The 25,189-nt window shown below is 41.0% G+C and overlaps 1 protein-coding gene across 4 annotated transcripts; it reads right to left on the bottom strand.

Annotated features, from left to right (window-relative positions):
- Nucleotides 1-64: 64 nt before the first annotated feature.
- Nucleotides 65-24,407, bottom strand: BEST3 (bestrophin 3). Of its 4 annotated transcripts, XM_005519354.3 has the most exons (10): nt 24,246-24,407; nt 20,354-20,523; nt 18,587-18,681; nt 17,823-18,056; nt 12,648-12,802; nt 11,863-11,940; nt 11,292-11,444; nt 7,955-8,035; nt 6,521-6,672; nt 65-4,260 (listed from the first exon to the last, which is right to left on the bottom strand). In XM_005519354.3, exons 2-10 carry the CDS (start codon nt 20,503-20,505, stop codon nt 3,354-3,356), a joined length of 2,007 nt encoding a protein of 668 aa, XP_005519411.2. In that variant the 5' UTR covers nt 20,506-20,523; nt 24,246-24,407; the 3' UTR covers nt 65-3,353. The 4 variants fall into 4 exon arrangements, with proteins under 4 accessions (XP_005519411.2, XP_014104414.2, XP_014104412.2 ...); XM_014248939.2 differs by lacking the exon at nt 20,354-20,523 and having other exon boundaries at nt 24,246-24,406; XM_014248937.2 differs by lacking the exon at nt 20,354-20,523 and having other exon boundaries at nt 18,587-18,667; nt 24,246-24,406.
- Nucleotides 24,408-25,189: the final 782 nt, after the last annotated feature.

Here is a 25,189-nt window from a genome sequence, read left to right as displayed (position 1 = left end):
TTGATTTGCATGATAGGTCAAGCCCTTGCCAGAAGTGCTTCTTGAGAGTTCAGTACAACCAGGATGATGGTGTTTCTCAAAGTGCCTTTATTCATGCAATAATTCAACATTGCTTATACCTGTGAACATGAATTGTAGATTGTTTGGTTTGCTAAAATACTCCATTTACCATGCCAAGGCAAATACTTTACTGAGAGAAGTGCCTAAGAGAGCACAAAATCCCAAATGATAATTTAATACAAATCAGAGCACACTGATGTTTGCCAAAGTGAGATAAGACTAAATGAGGAGAGGAAATTTTTCTGGTAACTTATCCCAGCACTAGCTTCTTCAGAAGCAATGAACAGAATACTGTAGCTAACCTGGAGCTGGCCCACTGTATGAAATGCTGGCTGTGTATTACAGATGGCACTGTGTGACTTCAGAGCTGTAATTCCTAATTTAGCATGTATCTACATGTGTAATAGACACCTCTGTGCAGCTTAACTGAAGCTCTTGCCTACTTGATGGCTGCTGCGTGGCCACCCTTAGCCTCCATCAAGTAATGAACACAGTTGCAGGGCCAGGGAGTGCTGGCAGAGTGAGTGGGAGAGGTAGCAAAATCATTGCTGATTAGATGTATAATGTCCTGATGGAAAGCAGCAGTGTGCTTCCTAGGCAGCGGCCAACCTGAGAAGAAGATGAGCAGAGCTGGATGATGAGAAGCTGGGAAAGCTTTTCCTGCTTAAATGTGCTGGGATGAAACAAGCTGATGTCTGGGTTAGGGACAAAGAGCACTTTGGTCCAATACCTTAAGCCCTGGTGGAAGCTGTCTGAAGGGTTAGAGGGAGGAGGTATGGTGGAACTGTACTCTCAGTGCAGATTTGTAGTGGACACTTGAGTCATCTTTAATTTCTGGCTTAATTTCTCTTACAGTGGAAAGTACACCCCTCAAGCTTGTCTACTGTGAGGAGAGAGCTAGATAAAGGGCCAGGCTTCCTTCAGAGCTGCTGAAAACCCTTCCTATACATGCATGGCTGGGAGGACTATGGACAAACTCCCCAGAAACTTGTGTTGCTCTCCTGACTTTAGTTAAAGTGCTATAGAGGAGAGCAGCTGTTACTTTTACTTTGCTCCTAGCTGTGTGACTGGAGCTATCTGGCTGTCCTTAAAATGTATTGTTTATACTTAAAATTAGCCCTTTATGTAAGTTAAGCTCATTGGTAAATTAAGTTCCTTGACAATTGCAGATGCAATTAGATTGAGAAACATTGAATTGCAAAATGTGGCTTCAGCTACAAGAAGAAAGAGGGAATCAGGAGGAAAAAGGGAATGCTTCCAGAAGTTGCATAAGGCCATTCAGAAAATTGGACTCCTAGGCCAAGGCATTGTTCATTTCTGTATGATTTCACTCCAGAGTTTCTCATTTTGTTGGTCAAACCTGAATATAACAACCTGAATTGCCTGAAGACTTGTGGAGTGGCAAGGGTGAGGTTGCACTAGAAAGCCTGACTCTGAACTGCTGTCAGACACCAGTGTCACCTCTTCTCATGGCGTGAAGAAGTCCTTCCATAGGTGTCTGACAAATCTGTGCTTGGCTTCCCTGCATATCAGGAATTCCCATAATATGGGTTTAAACAGTGCTTCCTTGGGCCATGTGTTCTCTGCTTCCTAAACTGATGGGATACATGTGCTGTTGTCTAGTGTCTTTGGAGGATTTGAGAGCATGGCTCTGCTTAGACTGTGCCTAATATACAGCAGCAGGAGCTATTTTCCAGACTGAAATAAAGCTGGAAGAAGTACAAGTGGGGAGGGCAGCTGATTTTTTGTTCAAAGCCTACCCAGATGAGATACAGTCCTGCTGTATGTGGTACCAGCTAGAAGGGCTCCTCACTTAAGTTGTTGGCCAAAGGAGCAGGAACAGGCAGGTCAGTTCATTCCCTTCCCAGGATCAGGGAGTCCTAAAGTCTCCCAGTAGCCACTGGTGTTTCCAGTGACCATGGCAGAGAGGCTGGTTTGTTTTTTGAAATGCAACATTCTGAGCAAGAGAGCTGGGTGGACTCATTGTCCATGCAGTCCATAATGCTTTTTCTGGTTGTTGCAGACTCATAACTTTCAGTACCCCCATTTCTCTGTTCTTTCAGTCCCTGAGCTACCTTGTCTCTCCCTTGTCTGTCTTCTACTTGGATACTCACAGATTGGAGAATGCTGGCAACATGCTCCAGACTGCACTTTTGTAAACATGGCTCAGAGCTAAACCCAAGGCGCTGTGGCTGCTTTCCTGGCCTACTTTGAGACTTCTTGCAGGAGTGATAGCTGAAAGGTCAGGTCACTATCAGCAGGTTTAGGGAGGTGGCTTGGTCATCCCTGGAGTAGCAGGAGCCACCTAATGCTGTCTCAGGTTTGGGTTAATCAAGAATGTGTGTGGTATATCTGGGAAGCATGAGAATGGAGGAGAGGTTCAGGAAGTGGAGAACAGTTTTGGTAGGAATCATGGGCCCCTTTGGTGTCTGCCTGGGATGACTATAGCCTGTGCACTTCCTGCTGACGATCTCCACAAGAGTGGAGCACTAAGCTTAGTTGTACCTGCAACTCCATCACCTCTTGAGAGAGTGCTGCAGCCCTGTCATTGCTAGGGAGGCCACCTGGGAGCCTCATTTTACAATAAAGTGTCACTGGGTATGTCACATATGTGCTCTGCAGCTCAGTCATCCCATGCACAGCTTGTCAGCTGTTTTGCACCTTCCATTTTTAAAAATGAAATGAAACATTTAATACTTTTATTTTTTTTTCTACTCTTTAGTGGCATAGCTTCATCAGGAGTGGGGCAGAATACTGTCCTACACAAATGAGGGGCCTGATTTTTCAAATGTTCCTTCAGGCAGTGAGAGATGGTGGGCTGGATCTCTCCAGGATGAGAAAGGAATTAAGCCCATGTCTTGCCTTTGAGCTACTTGAGTAGAACCCAAAACTTGTTAGATCTTACAGGGATGACATGGACCTCAAGCTGGTGGGGCAGACAAAGGCATCAGAGTTCAGTGTATATCCAAAGTGGACAGAACCATACCCACTCTTCTGATAACCTTAGTGTTTCCTCTAGTCATGTCTACACAGCTCACTGCCATATACACCCTTAGGCTCCCAGCTCTCCCTGTAAATATATTTCCCACAGGGTCACAGATTTCAAGCCAGTGACCAAGTGGCTTAAAGTATGGCACCACTATGCCTCCTATATAGGTGCCCAAATCCTCTCTTGGATCTTGTTCATGACTTGTCTGAGTATCGAGTCTGCCCTTCTGGACTTTCAGCTAATTTGTGTGAGAACCACGTTCAAGGTAAGACAAGAAGTTCAGTCAAACCCAGAGGAAGAATTGTCAAAGTTTTCTTTCACTCTCCTCGTTAGAAAATTCTACTATGGCTGTTTCTTTACTGTCCAGGTTTTCCCATAAGTCCTGCATCTCAAATGTTTGTGGAGCAGAAGCAGAAGTAGCATTTTTTCCATCACTGAATGTCCTTTGCTGTGAGGTTGTCCCAGAATCTGTTGAAGGTGGTGCAGCATCAGCATTTGATGCTGTACTAGGACTATGGAAGCTTGGTAAACTCCATCGCTGAAGGTTTCTCTCGTGGTCTGTTATGAGACCAGCTATGTTACTAACCTGGGGCTCGTGTTTATGCTCTCCTATCACACTAGGAAGTGACTGATGCACCTCTGAACTTGAGAGGTATGGAGTCATTTCTGGGGAGAAAAGGTGTTTGTTCAGAAGAGCCACATTTGCCTCAGCTAGGATCCTTTGGAGCTTCTCTTCTGGCATGCTTGCAGAGCGCTCTGTTGGCAGGTCTGGTTTGTCCGGCAAATCAGGTTCATTCTCCTGGGCTTCAGAAACGATGACCTCAGGAACTGGCCTGGTTGTCTCAGATGAAGTGTCACTGTCACCAAACTGTGCCTCATTCCTTGAGGTTTCTGTTATGGGTCCTAGCTCTCGGCTACCATGAAGTTTGTTACTTCTTGTAACTCCTTCATATCTCTTCTTGAAGCTTGAGGTAGAGTGCCTCCCTCTTGTGTGCATTTCCTGCAGCCGTCTGATGTTCCCCTTTTCATCTGCTGGGAAAAACACCGAATTCTCACTTGTCTGCCGACTGTAGCGGTGTTGAGTTGGGTATGAAGGACCCTCATGGACGCTGAGAAACCTCTTGACTCTTCTCAAAACTGAATACTGTCTCTGGTGTTTCTCCTCTTCCCAAGGCCACTCTTCCCCATAGAGGAATTCAGTATCAGCCAGCCTGCCAAATAAAGCCAGGTAGTAGATGTCACTTAAATATAGGAAGCATTGGGTCTCTATGCACATTTATCCCTCTGTCTCTGACACAGGAGCCAAGGCATAGGAACCAAGGCCCTAGTGTGTCCCTAAAGAGAAGGAAGGAAAGGATGAGGGTGCCAGGAAAGGCATCCAGCCAGGCATCTGGCACCATTTCATATTTGAGCTGCAGCCTTCTGAGGCAACTGCACATGGTTAGGCTTGTGCTAGGTGTGTGCTAGGCTTGTGAGGGAAAGGAGAGAACGGAACCCTATTCAGTGCTGTAGTTACTTTTTCAGGAGAATCCTTCAGGCAAAAATAGCAACAGTGAAAAAGCTACAGCTGGAAACAGAGGACAACCGTTTCAAAAAATATTGACATTACTCAGATGGCCAAATCTCAGTTACTTCTGGGGCATGACAGTGTGTCTGAAGGTCTCACCTGTACCTGGTACTCTTCTTCTGCACAGCCTTGGTGCTTCATGAGAGCAACTATTGCTGCATGTGCCAGTGAATTCAGTACACATCACTGACTCAGTGCAGTCTGGACAAGCCAAACCAGCCCAGTTGCCTGTCCTAAGGACAAGAATGGCAAAGGGGCTTTGGCCAAATCTGAGGCAAGGAGCAGAGGCAGGCAACAGTACCTGGAGGGACAAAGGAACTTCATCCAGCATTTGTGAAGATCATAGAATAATTTACATTGAAAGGGACCTTTAGAGGCATCTAATCCAACCTCTCTGCCATGAACAGGGACATCTTCAACTAGATCAGGCTGCTCATTGCCCCATCCAACCTGACCTTAATGTTTACAGAAATGGGACATACACCACCTCTTTGGGCAACCTGTTCCAGATGTTAGCTTGAGGTGACTGGAGAAGACTTTGCACTTGGACTGAAATTTTATATATTTGCTTTGGACTTGGAAGAATTTTTAGAACTTGTTTTTAAGTTTGCGTAAGAACTACACATTATTTTTGGAGATATAACCAGAGAAATGCTTCAGATGAGAAGATAATTAATAAAAAGTAAACACATCAGAGCTGTTTGCATTCCACAGGAGCTATCCAAGGCTACTTTTCATTCACTCCTTTCTCCATTTTTTGTGTGAAGTACTTCTTATTAAAAAATTGTTTGCAGACTTAATGATGTTTCTTCTTTGCCACCTTTCCCCCCTAGAAATTACCTTAAAATAAATTATATTTCTTCTTTACTTTTCTTTTTGCCATTTTATAGTTATTTCCAGAAGGAAATAACTTCTGAGAAGGCTGTGTGTGATAAAAAGAGCTCATATAAACCATTGTCCTTTGTAGTAGAATGCATGCAAAAATGAAAAAAATAAGAGGAACAAAAATGAAAAAATCACAATTTAGAGGCCAAATGAAACAAAAAATTGAAGACATTTTATTCTGATAAAGGTGGGAAATTATGGGAAAATTATAAATATCCTGAGATAATTTTTTAAGATAAAAAAATGGCTTCTGTAAAGCTTTAAAAAATGTTTTCAGATGTGAACACCTACTTGTCTGGTATTTTTTCAAGCTTGATGGTATTTACGCTTGTTGACCTGTCTATATTACAGCATGTCACAAGTATTTAAACTAACAGCTTCTAAGCTAACTGGCCTGTCACTTGTTTCTCATACAGATCTCAACAAAAGGGGACTATCCCATACCCTCTATTCTTTGTAACCATTGTTCTTTGTTGATTTCTGTAAATAAATCCTCTTCATACCTTCACAAAATCTGACCATTTCAACTTCCATGCCAAGATTATTAGTCAATGAAAAGTCATACAACATTTAAGACGATTTCTTGTTGCTCTTCACAGACATCTGGACTGATTTCAACTGTTGTCTGCTAACTAAATGAACAAAGGAATAGCTGTTTTACTAATTGGGGATGCATGAAGAAAATGTAGCAAAGCAAGTATTATTAAGAAAAGTCAGTCTGTTCTCAGGTATCACCCTGTTCTCAGAGACTATCAGCACACCCTCCCTGCAAAAATGCTCTATTTAATGATTATACAATTTAAGATATTTGTGCACAGCTTGGATGAACACATGGGCCACTGCAGACATCCTCCCACCAACACCAGCCACTGTCCACTCCCTCCTATTTTCCCATTCCAATTTTCCCTGCTTGCGGTATTGTCAGAGCCCGCATCCCTGCCCTGACTGTCTGCCAGTCACTGCAGACTGTCGGGGTGCTGATCTTTCTGATGGCATTAAGGATCCTTAGTGCCACTCACCCCATCTCAATAGTCGATCCAAGAAATGAAGGAATGCAGTAATCAGCAGCTGCTTTTGTGTAGGGTGGCCGGGCAGAGGTATCATTCCAGTAAATATCTTTTTCCATCCTTGGCAAATTCATGTGCATCTCATCCACCGCCAGAAGTGAAACCTTAAATTTTTTTTGCATAAATCATTTCACTTTCAACATAGTGGAGTATATGAAATAGTCTACTTTATACTCTCTGGATCAACATTTCATTCAGAAACCCTTTAACATTAGTGTACGATGGCCTGGGCATTAGGAGGAGACTCAGTATCACAAAATAAAACCCCTATATCTGCCTAGACTCATGAAGGCACAAATGTTATCATAACTTGAATCTTCTGTACTGCAAAGATATTTGTCCCAGATTGAAGTCCTTCCCACATGTATAATGAGTTAAATGTGATCCTTCATGTGCTACAGAAAGTCTGTGTAAAGTATTACACACATGCTCCTTAAAATGTCCAGAGGTCAAGAATCTTTCTGATAGGTTTTATTGACATTTTAAGACATTCCAAATCAAGTATGTGAACATCCCTCTAATAAATTTTACACAACAGGTTCTAAGGCACATTAGCATGAGTATCCTGCTAAGCCAGAGAGCATCTTTGTCAGTGTGAAGTGCTTTCCCATTCTTGTACATACCTGCATCTGGTTACTTTGCTTAATTTGGTGGTTTATTTGGCCCTTGCTCTCCCTAACTCCTGTGCTCTGCTTTGCTGGAGTGGAGTCTGACAGCACCTCAGCCAGCTCTGTGCCTGGTTCTATGCAAGGGGAGCTGTGGGTGCTGTGGGACCTCCTCATGTCTCTGCTCTCCTTGACAGCATAGCAGCCAGGGCTCTTTGGGGTAACTGGAATAAAACTGTACCCTTGTCATCTCATGGTCCCTGTGGCTGGGGACACTGGCTCCTGTGCTGACCACAGATACTGCCCTGGGTGACAGCATCTGAACATGAATCATGGTACTGGCCCGCTTAATAGTTCAGGGCCCTGCTTGGTCTTTTTACTAGTTTTGCTGCCTTTCTGTTTAAAGGAAGGTTCATATGCAATATTTTAATCTTGAGACATTCAGATTAACAAAATATGTTATTATCTATGTGGGAATGACTTCTGGATTTTGCAGGATTGACCTACATTACACGTTTTTCCAGGAACAGAATGGTCTTATAATTTAAGGTCAGCTGTTTGCATGGTTAGTCAGGCATTGTAAATGCCAAATAGCAAAATCAAGATGAATTAGCTTGTGAAAACAAGTTCTGTGGATCACAGCCACAGGTAATCCTTCAGGGAAAGAATATGTTTTGCTGGCACTTGTTGCCCTGATTTATTCCTCAGTATAAGACATATTATTAGATGTAATGATAACCTATGCTAGAGAAAAGCTGGAAGTAGAAGTAGTAACAGCAACCTGTAAATTTCTATCGATGCACCAGTTAGTTTCAAAATCATCATCATCTTCTCCAAACGGATTAATGAGTTGTTCAGCGACCTGGAAAGAAAACAAGACAGCGAAGACAGGCTGGCATGCCGCGTCAGGACTACTGCTGCAGAGGAATTAGGATTGGATTTTTCTGTCTCTCCCTGCCTGTCACTTGCAATCATAGCTTGAGCTCCTGTGTGATGGTTCCGCCAGCCTAGCGAAGGAACAGCTTGCTTTCACTATAGATTCATATCTCTATGCCTCGTGGTGCTGTCAATCATCATCGCCAGCCCTGGCCTACTGGGAGCTGAGACACGTCAGGGCCAAGGTAATTGTCACATCCAATAGTCATTACCTTTCTTACTGCTGTCTTTGGCTCATTTAAATGAATGGCTTAGCAGCTAGAGGCTCTATTATTGCACTGTTGTCTGCATGGGGTCAGTATTCCCAAGCCTTGCAGCTGGAGTCTACTGGAGGGAGTAGAGCTCATCTCTCCACCTCAGCCCCTGCTTCTTTATCAACATTAACCCAAATGGCAACCTTCCAAGGCTTTTGAAGAAGAGCAGCCTACAAAAAAACTTGACTCAAGTCGACTGTGTGCATCATGCTAGCCAAATCCCAAAGACAGAATCTGAGTCCGTTCTTTAATTCAACCTGCTGGCTTAGGTTTCTGTACTTGAAGTGGTTAAAACAGGGCAGGGCAGAAGCTCATCCTGTGGAGGACACAATCAGTGAGCTCAGACACATTTGTAGTGAGGTACCTTAGTCTGGAGCTACTCTGGAAAGGGAACCCTCTCTGGCTCCCTATAGCCAGTGAAAAAATCCCCAGAGACTGCCCCCACCACCCCCATAATCACTAAAGTACATTGTGTGGAGAGTAAGCTATTGACATAGCTGCTGATGGAGGTAAAAGAAAGATTAAATAGAAAAATGTTTAAAAAATTTTAGGAAATTCAGACTGCTTCTCTATTTCCTAGTTTCTTGGTACACACATTAAATACTCTCTCCCCTCCATTCTTTTCTCCTTCTGTTTATCTTTTCAAGCCCTGGTTTCAAAGCTAAACACATTCTTGATAACCCTTCCAAGCACTCCTTGTGGTCACTAGAGCCATGCACAGGAGCAGCAGTAAGGTCCTTTGTTTGACGTGGGTTAGGTAAAGAAACTGTATGATTAAACAGTCCTGTTCATTAAACTCACTATGGACAGCTATGATCTAATTAACTTATAGCTGTAAGGCAGTTGCTCCCTGGATATTTTTCCTATGTGCCTCTAGGCTGTACCTGTGATAAACACTTGCTGACTCTCCAAGGCCACCACTTCCCAGGCCAGCGTTGGCACACAACAGAACTGCTGAGTAGATTAGCACTACAAAAACACCTGTAAGGTGGGAGCAATGAAAGGAGACAGGGGTCACCTCTGCTCACACTCCTTGACATGGTATTAAATTTTGGGTACAGCTATGAAAGTGCTGCAACAGGGAGGAAGCAGAACACAGTCTGTGTTGTGGATCTCCAGGGAAGACATGGATCAGCTTTGTGTAAACCAGCTGATCACCACCCAAAAATCTACTATAAAACCTATCACACGAGCTTAAAAAAGTGAGGTCTGGGACAGAGCAGACAGTGTTGCTGGCTTTTCCTTGGCTGACCTGGTACTGGCATGTGAGACATGACTTTATTCTCCAGAAAGGAATGTAGTGCTGGACAACTAAACTCTGTATTTGGACAGTTCATTTGTCCCTGTAATGAAAATGGGGATTTAGAAGAGTCTCATGTAATGGGAAACTTTGGCCCTGTATTATAGGTATAACAGATTAGGCTTGAGGCCAAAGAATGAGCTCAGTTTACCCATTATTTCTGAGGAATTGCCAAGTTACTGGAAGTCAATTCCTCAGGGCCCTTTTTACTGCCTGGCAGCCAAAGTCCAGCACACTTGGCAGGAAACTGGCTGTAACCTTCAAGACAAAAATATCCTGACTTGGGGCACTGAAGGTTTGGACAAACCTCCAGTCTGAGGAGACACTGCTGATATTAAATTAACTTTTAAAAGCTTCTTCTCCTCCCTTTCATTTCCTTATGCAGAAGATTTTTCAGTTACAATGGCATCTCATACCTGCCACAGCCAGGAGCTGGCTAGAAGCTCTGAGCCTAACTGGAAGAGAAGCTATAAACAACCTTGGGTGCTGAAGAAGGAAAACCCACTTCCCCTCATGAGCACCAGTAGGGTGGTCAAGAGGAACAGCTTGCAGTTTTTAACCCTCTAGCATAACTGGAAGATACTGCCTAGAAATAAAACCTCACTTTTCTCCAGGAGAAGTTGCTACCTTCACCATACCAGCCTCCCTTCCCCTCTCTCCTGCTCCCATCCAGGCTGGTCCCTATGCAGCAAAATCCTTTTCCCCCTCAGTTCCTAGGACACGGCACTAGAGGAGCTTGTCCTGCATGCACTTTTCCTCACAATCTGCCAGCTCAGTGTGCTGCCTTCTCTACTCTGCCCTTTGGAGCTGGCTGTGGGAAGGTGTCTCTAAAGCTGGCCAACTTTGTTCAATTTACATTCTAACAGAAAAGTTAGCTCTATGTTTCCACCATGATTAATAAACACAAAAGGAAATCTAATGTACATGGACCCCAAAGAAACTTTTTTCCAGTTAGTCTATTGCAGAGGAGAGAACCACCTTGAGATATGTGGCTTAATTACTCAGCTATCAGATTGATTGTGATATGTTAGACCAGCAGTCATCAACAGGCTGCTTGGCAGCATCCAGTTCCTCTATTACTCTTCTTTTTAATGAACATTTTTATGCAGTGGAGTTCAAGCCAATATTGTCTGTCACTCTTTCACAGCCCTCTGGAACTGGGGGGGAAAAAACCTTTATTTGCCTGCATCTGATGAGGTTAACAGCAGATACTACCAGCTTTGATCATAAGAAGAAAGTAACATTCAGTCCCTTTCAGCTGATGCCAGGTCTTCAGCCATAGTTCCCCATTGCAGAATGGAGTAGGAGGAAGGATTTTTTTAATCTCTTTTCTGTCACTTTATAGTTCAAGTCCTGAGGTCTTGTGAAAGTAATACTCCCTTGGGGACTTGTGGCTGCTAAAATGGGTTCTTTCAGATTCACAACCACTTCTTACCATATGGTCTGTCAGGTGGAATTAAAAATGTACTGCATGATATTTCTATATGACCACAGAACACTTCAGGCTGAATTCACTTTGGTGTAATTTCAGTATTCACTGGTGATTTTACATGTGTGTCTCAGATTTGACACCTTGACCAGCCCCCCAGGGAGGGTTCCCCCATCACCTGGCCAGAAAGCCAATATACCTTGAGCCATCCTGCGTAGAAGAAGAACTGCAGCAGTGTGAAGATTGGAATGTAAATATCTAAGTCATGTCCCTGATATCCTTGGTCAGTATCCAAAAATTGACGCCCTATCAGGCAGGCAAAGAAAAAGGTATAGACTGCGAGAGTAACAACCTGCAAAGAACAGAACTTCATTGAAATAATGAATTAATACAATCTTATGCACAAGGCAACCCACACCCAATGGCCTTTGTCTGCCTTTTGCTATATAATTTTTAAATCTGTAGGAAGTATTGCAAATACAGAGGCCACAGGAAAATTTGTGGCCAGGAAGAACACTTAGGAAAGAGAAAAAAATTTCACTGCTTCCCTCCCCTCTTCCAAATTATGCAAGATCTTCAAAACATCTCTGCATTAAATATGCCTTAAGCAGTTAGCCAGGCCTCCATGATCCTGTGCCAGTGAACCAGTGCTCAATATCTCAAGAGACTCTGTTTGGGACTATGAATGTTTTATACCATGAATATTTGGTACCAACCCCCCTTTTATGAAAACTGTGTTTTGAATTTTCTACCAGATAATAGCTCAGTACCTGGGTATAGACCAGTGGAATTCCAACCCAGTCATAACCAAACAAAAGGCTACACCATGACCGGTACTTATTCATCTCCTAAAAGGGGAAAAAAAAACAACCAAAACCAACCAGCAAGAAACCATAACAAAATAAAATTGCATGGGGTACAGTTCTGAATGATAAATATTTTGTTGCAGTTCATTTTTGCACATATAAAAGGACAGGGAGAAAAGAAAGTATAGTATATATAAATTGATAGTATAATGGTACCCAGCACCCTGTTTGGATGTTGACTTGGTTTATGGAGTTGAAGTGCTTAGCATACTTTGTATTTCTTCATCTTCTGTTTCTATCTTATTAACAGTGATATCTTATTATTAGTGATACATGAAAGAGAATATATTGTATCATAAAAAGGATATTTTACTACTTAATGAAATGTTCAGAGAGATTATCTTCTCTAAAGCTGATAATAAAATCTTCAAAATGCCAAATTATTCTCATTTCTCATATTTTTAGCAATGGAATAAGTATGAATTTAGACTGATGTTACAATAATGTTTTGCTCATCAATTTTTTGCTCCTTTCAATTCCTCCTTAGTCATATTAAATAGAATCCCAGTGAATGCTGCTGTGTGTGTTTAAGTGTACGTTGTTACACAAAAAAAAGTGGGATAAATCCTGAGTAAGGTCATTTAGATGACGCAGGAGATCTGTGCATACTAAATCAAACAAATTTTGTAAGTCAAAAGCAACATAGCAATTTCAGATTAGTTTTTTGTAGATTTTCTTTTTCTACTTACATTCATCAGTGTCTGCAGATCCACACTGTCTCGAATTCTTCCCTCTTTTCGTGCCTTTGATGCCAAATTTCCGAACCAGACAAATGGGACCCAGTATTTCAGGTGGGGAGACTTAAGGTCATCAAAAAGTTTTCTTTCATGTCTTGTCATAAAACCTGTTTACCAAAACACCAAAACAACTTTCATTTATTCTGTGCTTTCAGTACTACTGATACTACAAATTCAGAATATGTTTCTGTTTATGTAATATTTGCATAGAACTCTGCCAAACACAACTTACAATTCTAACTAGTAATCTCTTCTTTAAAACAAACAAACAAAAAATTAAAGAAAAAATAAATTCCAGGACAGATCTTGCTTGAAAGAACTTCTTTTTGCATTACCTACCTGTACTAAATTCCTCTTTACTGATATAGGCAATAATTTACTATTACTGTGTTCTCATATCTAACTGCTGATCTATGGTAGGTACATAAAACACTATGAATTGTACAAATTACTCTCTAGTTTTATATTCTACTTTCAGAAAAATAAGGAATTGGATATATCAGTCAAAACTGAAACAGTTTTCACCAATGATGGCTTTCAGAAGCATTTTGACATATAATATAAGGGCAGTTATATGACCTTCTGATTCTGATTAATTTTTGTTATATCTGTAAAGCAGTGAGCAAGCAACAGAGGATACAAGTGCATGAAACAGAGCCCAACAGAGTGTGTGCCTTCTGCCAGTGAAATACTTCCCTGACAGATTGTTTGATGCTTTATTTGGGGTTATGAAGGCATGCAAAGAGATGAAGAGGGAATTGTGCACAGGAATCCCGCTGCTAAGGGGACACTGGGCCAGGTGACATGCTGTGGGGCTGCAAGCTGCTCTCTGCCTAGCAATTTGCCTTGCTGGGGTGCTGGGAAGCTATTAGGTTTCCTGAAGAGCTCCCCTGCCTCGTGAAGCCCTGCTTCCCCCTGCTACAAGCAAGTCCAAGGTCACAAAACCGGGGAGCCAGGGCCGAGTGTGACAAATCCTGCACCAGAGCCAGTCTCTGCCTGGGACTGGCAAGGGAGCAGATGGCTTTTGGAGCAACACCTCTACCCCCTTGAGGAAGAAAGCTCTGCTCTGCTGTCTTCCTTCCACCCAGGCTTTGACAAAAACAACCTCAGAAAATTCACATTTTCCTTTGTCCAAATCCTGAATTTTCTGATATTGGAGCAATTGTCAAGTTTGGAGGATCTTAATTTTTGCTCAGGTGTGTGACATCTATCAGGGTGGCTATAAAGTTTATTTTGTTGTATTGACATTAGCTCTGAAATAAGACAAACTTAGTAACATGACAGCCCAAAAATAGGGGGCTCAGCCAACCAGTCACAAGTTTGAATGCTGAAAATTCAGTAAGAGAATTGACTGTAGACTCCAAGAATATGGCTAACATCGCTAAAGATACATAACACAGCAAACAAATAAATACATAGAAACTCAGTTGTGTTGCATGGAAATGTGAATTAAATTAAAGGAGATTTGCTAACCACAGTGATTTTAAATATTCTGTTGTTGAGGAAAATATCACTGTTGTACAGTTGGAACAAGCCTACACAGGAGGTATGAAATACTGCAACTACTGAGAAGGAAGGCAAGGACAGGACAGAAAACACTGTGGAAGAGGAAATATATTTTCAGCAGCAAGAGACAGTACTCATGCAGCATCATAGAATTTCAGAACAGAATGAGATAACGTTTTTAAAAGTTCCCTGGGCATTTTGCAGCTACCTCTCATAATCAACTCCACAGAAATAGTAGGCAACTGGACAAATTGACCTGCTCGTCATGACTCCTGCCTCCTAAAAGTCTTTCAGTCTGCCTTTAGTTTCTGTCCAGCCAGCCTGCTTATTACAGGACAGGAAAAGATGCTTCTGTCAGGCTGAAATAGACAGACAGAAAAACAGCAAAATTGACTCTGGAGTAAACACTGAATGCAAGTCAATGTAGGCTCTGGAAAGACATAGCCTGAAGGGGTCACAAAGAACAGCAAGGATCAGTTCATCTTTCCACTGAAACGGGGCACCTTCTGTTCAGAAAGCTCAACAAAGTCTGGTTTTTTTTTAATTATAAAGTTCAAACTGGCATTGAAATATTTGTGTTAACACTGATTAAATATTTGATGAATATTAATAATGCCTAGTACTCTTATTGCAGAAAATAGTAATTCTGGATTGCTCTTACTGCTGGCATACAGGTCAGAACAGCTCACTGTTATTGCAGTGGTAAAGAAACACGTTCTATTCCATCCAATATAGAGGAGAATATCCAACTTCCGTTCTTAAAATTACAACTGGTTTCTAAATATGGTCATGATGTTTTTATTTAGGAGTATTCAAAGAATTAACCAAGAAACTCTATAAACAACAATACTGGTTTTGACAAGCACTAGAAGACTGGAGCAGCTTCAGAAAATGGGGAATATTTGTCAAATATTGTGCCAAAATCTTGAAAAGGATGGTCTAAGAAATGACAGAACATTGAATCCTTGCGAAAGTATCAGAAGAGTGACATGGGGTCCGATCAATAAATAATCAAAGGACACTAATGTGAACAGTGTCAGCCAAAGAGATCTTACAGGAAAATTATTGATGAGAACACAAGCCTGGCTGGGAAAAAAATTGCACATGCCCTTCCTTAAGTGATTCAAAGAGTATTCAGTTCTGTCAAAACTCAATAGTTTGACACAAGACTGATTCAGCTTATTCACATTAAATATTTTTAATACTAGTGGTTAGAGAAGAAGGAACATGATCAAGTAGATAAAAGCCTAATTTTCTGCTTCTGTGTTATGTGGGAAAGGGTTAATTCAGGTGTTTCCTTCCAGGAGAGGATTTGGGACTGCAGTTTACAGCCATCCATAAGTATTCATGTTGCTGAGCTCACACCTCATGTTTCTCTTCAGTGTTTCCCATCAGCTCTTTTGGGATGCTCTCTGCTCAGCTGCTCACCCATTACTCTGTTTTTTAACAGTTGTGTTCTTGAGCATCCAGCTTCCCTCTTGCACCTTGCAGCCAACAGAGTTGCTGTGCTCAGGACAGCTGCTAGGCATTTGACACTTAAAAGCGTGTGTGCCCCAGCAGTCAGCATCATAAAGGAGTGAATCTCCATGAACCTACTGTCTACAGTTCCATAAAGAGTGTTAAAAGATGAAAAAGAGTCAGGAGGAAGGTACAGCCACTCTAGACTGTATCCTATATGGAGAGACTACAGTTGGTGAAGCTCCTGAATTTCATTCAAGCCTTTATGCAGTCTGCTAACAGGTAACTACTGAGGGAAAAAGTACATTTTCTTCTAATTAAAGAAAGAAACCCCCAAACCTATTACAGAATCCAGTGAACAGAAGATAACAAGATGTGCAAGTTCAGACTGAGAATAAGATGTCACTCTTCAACAGCAAGTTTACTGTTGCGAATGTCTGTTCTCCTAGGATGCGGTGTAGTCTCCAGTATATCCATCTGAATTTTAAATCTGGGCTGATCGTATTCCTAGAAGGTATTACAGCTCAGTCAGAAATTGCAGCATGATAAAGGATGCTGCTAGCAAGCTTTTGTGCCCTGTGTTATGGATGAGTCAGACTAGATTATTGTGGCCCTGTTCTCAAATTTAAAATCTATGAATTTAAGCAGTTAATTTGCTGAGAAAAGAAGTGCATTAGCAATAGTTATGTCATGGCTGTTCTCAGTGTGACAGCAAAATGCAAAATTGTCATAAGTTGTTTCAGTGATGACTGTGCTGTAAGTATCAGATTTGTGCTGTTCACATTCATATTAAATGCCTCCCTTGCATGCAGTCTGATATGCAATGCCACAGGGAGCTAGGGAGGGGATTATTGCAGAGTATTGTCTAAGTCACTGGATGTTAATAGGAGCAAAACATACCCTGAAATGCTCAGTACTGCATCAATAAAAATTCTGCAGCACAATATGCATTAAAACCCACAAAATAAGTACTGAAGTTCAGAGCTGACTATATTATCTATACTTACATACACAGTTTATAGTAGATTTTTCACTGTTAAAAAACCCAACAATCAAAACTTGCTTTCTGGTCTACAATTTTGGTACAATGCTGTGACATTCTGTCTCTTTGGAACAGATTGTCTCTAGCAATAGGGAGGCAGAGCTGGATTAGCTGCCTGGAAATGTTGTAATTTTCCAGTGCATAGTGGAAGCAGATTGCTGGGGAGAGTGACAGAAGCTTCCTTGACCTCTCACAGGCTCAGGTAAACAGTTTTGTTGCACAGCACAAGGAAAAGAGCTTTAAAATTCAATGTATCCAACATAAATAGTTTGGGGTTTTATTTCAGTAAGCCTAGCTTTTTTTTTTTTTTTTTTTAATATCCAAAGCTTCTCACACATAATTGAAATCTGTATATGTATATACATACTGTATATTTTAACTTGCTACAACTTTGCTTACTAATCTCTGCCAAAGGAATTATTTTAAGAAATTCAAGACATTCAGTAGAAAACATGACTTCTATTTGGAACACATCCCCATGTCTTTGCTTTGCTGTTCTACCTCTGACACTGACCATGCCAGTCAGAAAGCACAGTGCCACACTTTGCCTTTAAATACTGAGCAGTCAGCCCTTGAAAGACAGTCAAAGAGTGACATGATTGAATGCTCCTCACCATCATTTCACTCACTGTGTTATTGAAAGAAACAGAAAACAAAGACATGTTTAATACTTAGTATATTTATCCTTGAAAAACTAAGTTTAAGTTAAGTTTTTCATTAGAAAGAAAAAACCCTTGGGGCTGAGGGATTTTTTTCAGTAAATCACAACACTTAAAATGTGCAATGTATTTAAACTGCAGTCTGCTTAAATAAAAATCGAGATAAAGCTGTATCGAGTGTTTGGGGCCGGCCTATTGCCTCCACGGGGTCTGAAAGCAGATTCACATGAGTGTCAAACTCGTTTGACTTCTATAGTGTTGTTAAAGACTTTAAGAACATTAAAGATGCACTCTTAAGGTTATGTCATTTAAGTCACTAATAAAAAGGTGATTGCTTTGATGTGGGTTGGTATGAGGCACACATGGGGCCACAGGAAAGGAAAAATGAGGCTGGCTCCTTTCGTCCCTGAGCCTTGCCTCTGAGGGAAAGGAAAGCAATTTTGGGGAAGCAAAGCACAGTACCTGCTCCTACCACATGGTCCATGGTGGGGAACCTTTTGTACACAGCTGTGCTGACAGAGCGGAAGATCAGCAGAGATGTTAAATTCACATAACGCATGAGAGTCCTCCTTAACAAGCGCCCATACTCATCTCTGCCCTGGACACAGCTGGAGATGAGCAGCATCAGACGATCTGGCCATGGCAAGTTCACAAACTGGTTCCACCAGCGATTCACCACCAAAGTAACATAGAAACCTGAGGGTTAGAAGGAAAAAAAAGTCCAGTGACTATCACGGTTTCAGTTATTTTAATTTCAGTTTGCAGAGCGTTGTTCATATCACTAAGCTGCTACCTTTCCCAGAATAAATGCAATAAACCATGTCAAAACCCAGGATGCAATAAATACTAATTATTTAATGGACATTGCAATGTAACAGTACATTCCAGCTGAGTATCTCATACCCACAAATTTCCAAATTTCCTCTTCTGTAGTAAAACCTAGGGTAGATTTAGTTCATTGGAAGATCAGTTACAAGATATCAGTGTTAGTGGGCATGATCTAGATCTAGATCTATGGGAACCCTTTTTGTTAGTGTATTAGGGAGATGAGCGTAAATGTTGATATGACATGAGCAACTTGAACTTGAAGAGACCTGGAAGTGGATGATTATTGTGAACCTCTAGCCTCTCACAAGCCTGTCAGCTTTGAAATGCTTCCATGCACCAACATTCACAAAATGCCTGAACAGAGTTGGAGAATAATTTCACTTTTAACCGGTACTTACCAAGCACAAAAGTTACTGGGATTTGTTCAGCATATTTGTCACAGTAAATTGATAATTTTTCAAAGAACCGTTTTTGGCTACCTGTAAGAAAAAATCTGCAGCAAAAATAAAATGTATCTGTCCTTCCATAATATTCTGGCACTATCTACTAAGTGCAAACACGTATAAATAATCAGATATGTGCACCGGGGAGCAGCTTTGGCTAATGCCTTCAAGAAAATTCTTAAAGGTAAAGGTCTAAACACTTTTGGCAGGTATTAAAGAAGCTGGAGGAAACAACAGTATTATTCCCTGGTCTTTGTAGTTTTCTCAGGACTAATTTGACTGGCACTACTAATTGGATCAATATGTCTGGAGAATCAATTTGCTGTCCCATACATACCAAAGATGGCAGCAAGCTCTAAGTCTGCAAATAGAACTTACTCTCCTTTTTCAGAGGGGTACATATTGGAAATGCTCAGGTCTACTTGGATTGCAAAAGGTTACCAGTCAAATTCCTCTGATTTGAAAATGTTACATTGTTGCAACAGGTTTTTTATTCTTACTCCCATGAAATTTTCCTTTTCTACAAGATTAAAATACAACTGTATTTATTTTGCAATCAGGAAAATATTCACCCAATGATAGCAACTGGACCATGGCAGTAGCTTCTGCCCTTGGGAAAAGACATCTGATTAAATACAACAAGCTTCAGTATAATTTTATTTGTATAGGTGAGTATTACAGTTATTCTTTGATTTCTTATAAAAGGAACACACAAGAAATATTTGTTGGGTTTTACAATTGTGCAGTAAAAACTGGAGCACATATAGAAAGCTTTCTATGGTGTATTTACTGTGGTCTTCAATTGCCTGACATTTCAATAAAAGAAAGATTAAATAATAGTGAGACTTTGGTGTTCCTTTACATCTTAATGCTATAATTTTCTTTCTTTCTTTACAGGTATAGATTACTGAATAAAAAATAGTGATTAATCAGAGAAAAACTGAAGCTCATTTTCTCCTTGCTTCCAGTAAAAAGCAGAGATCTAATTAGAGGTCATGGTAAGAACGGAACCATAATTTTGATACTTCTATGTAATGTACTTCATCAATTAAAAGTTTCACTGTACCAACTGATGCATTGCATCTGTCATATGTTGTTTAATTCATGCCTTGGTGGAAAAAGCAATTCTTCTTCTAACATGTTCCTCCCAGGCGCTGGGAGACATACAGATAATAACCATGTCTGGCTTCCACGCAGTTTTCCTTGGTTCTTTGCAAGCTCAAAAACCAAGGCTGCATGCCTTCCTAGCTTGAAGCAAAACTTTGCTTTTCCTGGCTATATAAGTTCACTTTAAAATTATTACCTCTCAATGTTGTTAAATTCCCAACAAGCAACCAAAGACAGAGTTCTGCAGGGAGTGTAAAAGGTCTATACCTATGATCTAAAGCAGGGAGGCACGCTCACGACTGACAGCTCAATGTCAGAATGACAAAAGCTGTATAGCCTAGGCTAGCGCTGAGTTTTTATTCAGTCTAACTTCAGTAGGGTGTTTGCTCAGTGCTAGGCTAAATGTACAATCAGCTGAATATGATAAACAGTATTGACACTATATACTTTCTCTGCCACCTTACAGGAAACATGGAAAGGTAAGCACATCAGAAAATGTCCAAGGAAAAGACAATAAGTAAATAGTAACCTCCCCCCATCATTTATCAGCCTAACACTAGGAAGTCTGAAACTTCAGCATAACATTTAATGAGATGTGAATTGGAAAGAGTGTACCTGTATAATACACTTATCGCTGTGTAAAGAGTAGCAAAAACAATAAATTCTCTGTACAGCAATTTGTAGATGCTGCCTTTCCACCTTAGGAGTAATCTGTGAAATCCAAAGAAAGTGGCATTTGCTACTTTGCTGGAATAAGTGACTGTCATCGTCGTGGTAAGCTGGGCCTAGAAACAGTAGAAGAGAAGCAGGACACCAACAATAGTTTAGACAGTGTATCCTAACCTGAATGTACCCTTGTATAGATAGATATATGGATATACTTGTAAATTTAAATATATAATAGTATGTGTACATAAATACATGGTGTTTGTATTCACATATATATATAGAAAGAGAGGGAAAAATAAAATCTTGCAGTTACAAGCCCTGTTGAGACCTGCAGATTGACTGATGCAAGGCTGTATTTGGGCTTTACGTCAGTGACCACCCAAACTCAGCAGTTAGTAGTGAATGTGGCCACCTTTCTGAGTGGCAGTAGCAGGGACATGTTACACCTCTGAAGTCTCTGCTTACTCTCAGTTTGCCCCACTGTAGTGTGGGAAAAGAATAGGAAACAAATTTGCTTGACATTTTTTCAAAACTTTTCAGCTTCTTGGTAAGAGAAGTAAAGCTAAATTCCACAAATGCATGTACATCCCCAGCCAGTATTTTTAGCTGGCTGTGGTAATTATAATCATTGAAAAACCAAATGAGATTTGGAGACTGCCTCTTTCATTAACAATTACGACAGCAGCTGAGATCAGCTGGGAAATGTTTTTATTTCTCTCCTTGAGACCAGACTTACTCATCAATACTTCAGCATTGCATGGCCATGCAAAACAAGCCATAGGGCTGCTCAGGTAGGTAGTGCGAGACACGGTGTAATTAAAGTACAACAGAAAATACACAGGTAAATACTTGTTGCTGGGTTTGGTACTTGCTTACCCAGTGCAGGGAGATGCGACAGGAACTTTCATATGCTTACAAAACAAATCCTAGCTCCAAATGTGAATGAAAGCAGTTTTATACAGCACACAAGAAAGAGAGTAATTAAGACAAGCACAAAATCTCAAGAAAGTCACTATGTATCACAAATATGATTCTTGCCTATATTTCCGTGATGCCACTGTAGCAAATTTATTTTGGGGGGGAAGAAAAATCTGAATTCCTAGTAAATAGATGCAAGTATTTTGTGCCTCTTGGCTGTGTATCTGATGCAGAGCATAAAGTAAGCCATTAAAAGACACCTGTAAAACTGCCAGTTTTTATTTTAGGCACAAAGGGAATCAGCAGGGAAAAGACACCAGAAGCCTTGTATTGCTGACAGGCTGTCTCTTTTCCTCTGCAGAATGACTGCTCAATATTTGCCAGCATGTGCCTGAAGATTATTTTTTGTGGTGCTTTTGTTTTTGTTTCTGTTTTTTTTAAGAAGCATTGGTTTTGGTCTTTAGAATCCAAATGATAGTTTTTATTCTCCTGAGCCTTGGCACAGACCTTGAAATTTTTTGCTGTCATTGTTGTAGTCCAAGAAGTTCAGTGCAAGTGCCAACTTGTCTGACTGGCATGCATGGAAATGCAGTCCTGTCTGCTAAAAATCTTGTGGTCAGGCTGCAATGCTTAAGAAAATGGAGGCACAGATGTCCATTCTCTAGCAAAAGTGGGGCTTTATAAACAATGAAAGAAATCTGTGGCTGGGCTATAGGGGAGGAAAGGGGTAAAAAATATGCTTAAAAATATACTGCGTTTCCTGGAATTGCTGTAGGAGCCTTTAGATCTTGCCCACTGATGTTGTGGAGTACATGTTTAAGCCATATCACCAACAAGTGTGTCTCTATCTCCCCATTAATATCCACTTTTTAATGGAAATCTCCTGTGGGAATGACTGAATGTAGGGACTTAGATATAGAAAAGATGTCTGATAACGGGAGGGCTCATAGCCTGGCAAGAACACAGACCCTCAGCACAACACAATGAGAGGGTGAAGTTGGATAAATGCAGGATGAAACAGAACATGAATTGCTAACTGTGGAGGCAGCCAAATATCAGAACAGAGGATTGGATAGTCACCCTCTTGTTTAGGATCTTTAAGCTGAGGGCAAATCGTAGGACAGAAGATGACCTTCAGGAAGAATAAATGAGATAGACAGGGGCTGAGGGGTTCTGCTCGTCTCCCCTGGTATCTCAGCATCTGTTAAACTTTCTGTGAGGTCTCTTCTGTTGTGGGTCACAGAGGAAAAAATATTGCTTGCAGCACCTTTGCAGCATCTGCAGCACTGCAGGAGGGCAGCCATTAGTGTCAAAAACATGACTCTCCATTTCTGCATTGGAGGTTCAGGAAGGATTTGTTCCTCCCAGCTATCAGAAAGTGGAAAGTGCCAGAAACTGGTCAGTAGCTAAGCTGGACAAAGTGGGTCTACCTTCTCTACAGACCTGAAGTGAATCCTGTCTTGCAAGGCCTTATGGATGGGCTTTGGCCACAAATTACAGAGCTGTAGTGATAATAGGAATCAGGATTAAGAATATTTCCCCATGCAATAGACTGAGGGAAGAGTTTTAGCCACTAAATGCAATTTGTCTGCTTGATTCTAGTAACTACACTTCACTTAATCACACTCCAGCCATCTCTTAGCACCTTACTCAATGCTCTTGACTCTGAATAGAGACTCTTGGAAGATACTGGATGTCCCTGCTTTTTCTTTCTGCCTCTGAAATGGGGCAAAGAAAAGTAGGACTTTTACAGCAATTTTAGGCTTTGGTGCCTTGCTTTCCTTGCCTTTTCTTGCCTGTGGCACACTCTGTTTTATCTTCCTGCTATGCAAATGCTTTCCTTAACATTTATCATTAGGTTCATATAGGGACTTCAGAATAATCAATGTCTTAAAATAAACATTAGGTCAGATTAGGTGATTACAGAACAGTTTAGACTATACAAAGCTATGAAAGACAGCTATGTGTTTGTCTGGTTAGATTTCTCAATGCAGCAAACACAAATTCAAATCTGCATTTGTGTGGTTTTTTTTTCTCTGAGAGCAACTACAATCATTTAGGTACAGCCTCCCCTTGCAACAGGAAGTTTTGGCGTAAAGCCTTGTGCTTACTCTGGCTCTTGCACGGTGGTCCCAAGCCCTTGGTTCACATGCAGAATGCTGGCAGAGAGTCCTTCCTACATTACTTATAGCCACAGGAAATTAAAAAGCTAAAACTGAGATAGACAGGAAGAGCAAAGCATAACGATGCCCCCCAGCACATTCCTCTCTGAGCACTCTTTTGGCCAGGGCTGAAGAAGGAGAGTACATTAGATCAGATACCACTGGCACCAGTGTCATGAAAAACATTCCTAATTGTCACGTTGCCCTTAAATTCATCAGCAGATATAGGGCTAGACTTTTTGCTGGTAGGGGTTTGTGAGTTTTGAGGACATAACGCAAGTTTATGACCGTCTGATGCCTGTAGAGACCTTGACTTGTATCTGTGATGTTGTTTTTTCTTTTACTTGGTGTTTATTTACTTTCTGAAACTTTCTCAAGCACAGACTGAAATGTGAGTTATATATTGCTCCACTTTTGCTAAGATCTTCAGAAGACTTTAGGCATAAAAAGATAAAAATATAAGTGCGTCCTCTCCATTAATATTGAACTCAATTGTAAATGGGAGTTTTGCCTGGCTGAGAATTTCAGGATGCATTATGATTCAAAGGGAAATGACAGTACAAAATAAGAGCCATCAGTATTTCCTAACTGAAAATCTTGTTACAGAATGTATAAATAAATAGTATCTCTATACAGACCTACCCCTTGTCATTGTTCACCTTATTTTTTAGTTTACAGCACAGAAGAGAAAGTGAGTGAGAGAGATTTGAGTTAAGCCAACTATAAAAACATATTAAGCTTATGCTGTATCCACTGACCTGCTATTTTGATTCAGCAATCCAAGCCCGAAGGCAAATCCTGGACCCTTCCTCTTCCTCAGACGTCCTAAACCAAGTCCCCTTCAGATCTGCAATAATCACCTTGCTCTTCCCTTAACCTGAAGCAAGGGGTTGCTGGTGCTGAGCACTAAGAGGAGTGGACTGACAAGAACAGGGGTTAAAATGTCTTTCCACTTCTGGAAGTCTGTTTTTGCCAAGTACTCTGTCCTGTCAGTTACACAGGGAACAAACGCAAGCAGCAGCAGCAGCAGCAGCAGCTGCTGATCTTGCTCTTTTCTAGTCTATAATTATAACGCCACTTGCCATCGGAAGGACCTCTTTCATTTGAATGAAGAATCTTGCAATGCTTTTGGCTGGTGCATACAGTTTTTTTTTTAATATTTTATTTTCTCCAAAATGGGATGGACAAGAAGGGAGCATTTTGTTCTGAGACCTGTCTTGAAAAGTGATATGTCTCTAACAGGGTCCTGTGAAGACACATCAATGAATAGCAATGATTAACTACATCTAAATAGGAAGACCAGAGACAGCCCCACCAAACCTGAAAATGTGCCCCAGCTGCACCTTGGTCCCACCCTGGAGCACAGCATTTGCTGTATTTCTGCTTTGCTGATTTGATTTGGGAAATCAGGTCTTTGGGGTATGCTGTAGAAATCACTCACCCCTCAAAACAGGCAGAGTTGCTGCTACCAAAAGTCTCAGTGGACCTATTCACAATTGTATATTTCAGCACGTGAAAACCCTTCTGCAACTGGAGGTTTTACATAGGACTTCTTTCCCTCTTCCCCTTTGTAAAATGAGATGAACTCTGTCTTTTATGACCCATGGCATTAAGAATGAGCTGTAAAAGGTGATAGACTGTGAAAGCCCAGGAGATATCATATAATGTTGCCATAAACTTCAGCAGAGAATGAAATAATGTG

This window comes from Pseudopodoces humilis, chromosome 5 (genome assembly GCF_049639895.1).
Source record: "Pseudopodoces humilis isolate 2021_Gansu_Grassland_sample_001 chromosome 5, ASM4963989v1, whole genome shotgun sequence".
NCBI lineage: Eukaryota > Metazoa > Chordata > Aves > Passeriformes > Paridae > Pseudopodoces > Pseudopodoces humilis.
The sequence above is the reverse complement of the archived record's forward strand: the minus strand, read 5'-3'. Positions and strand labels throughout refer to the sequence as shown.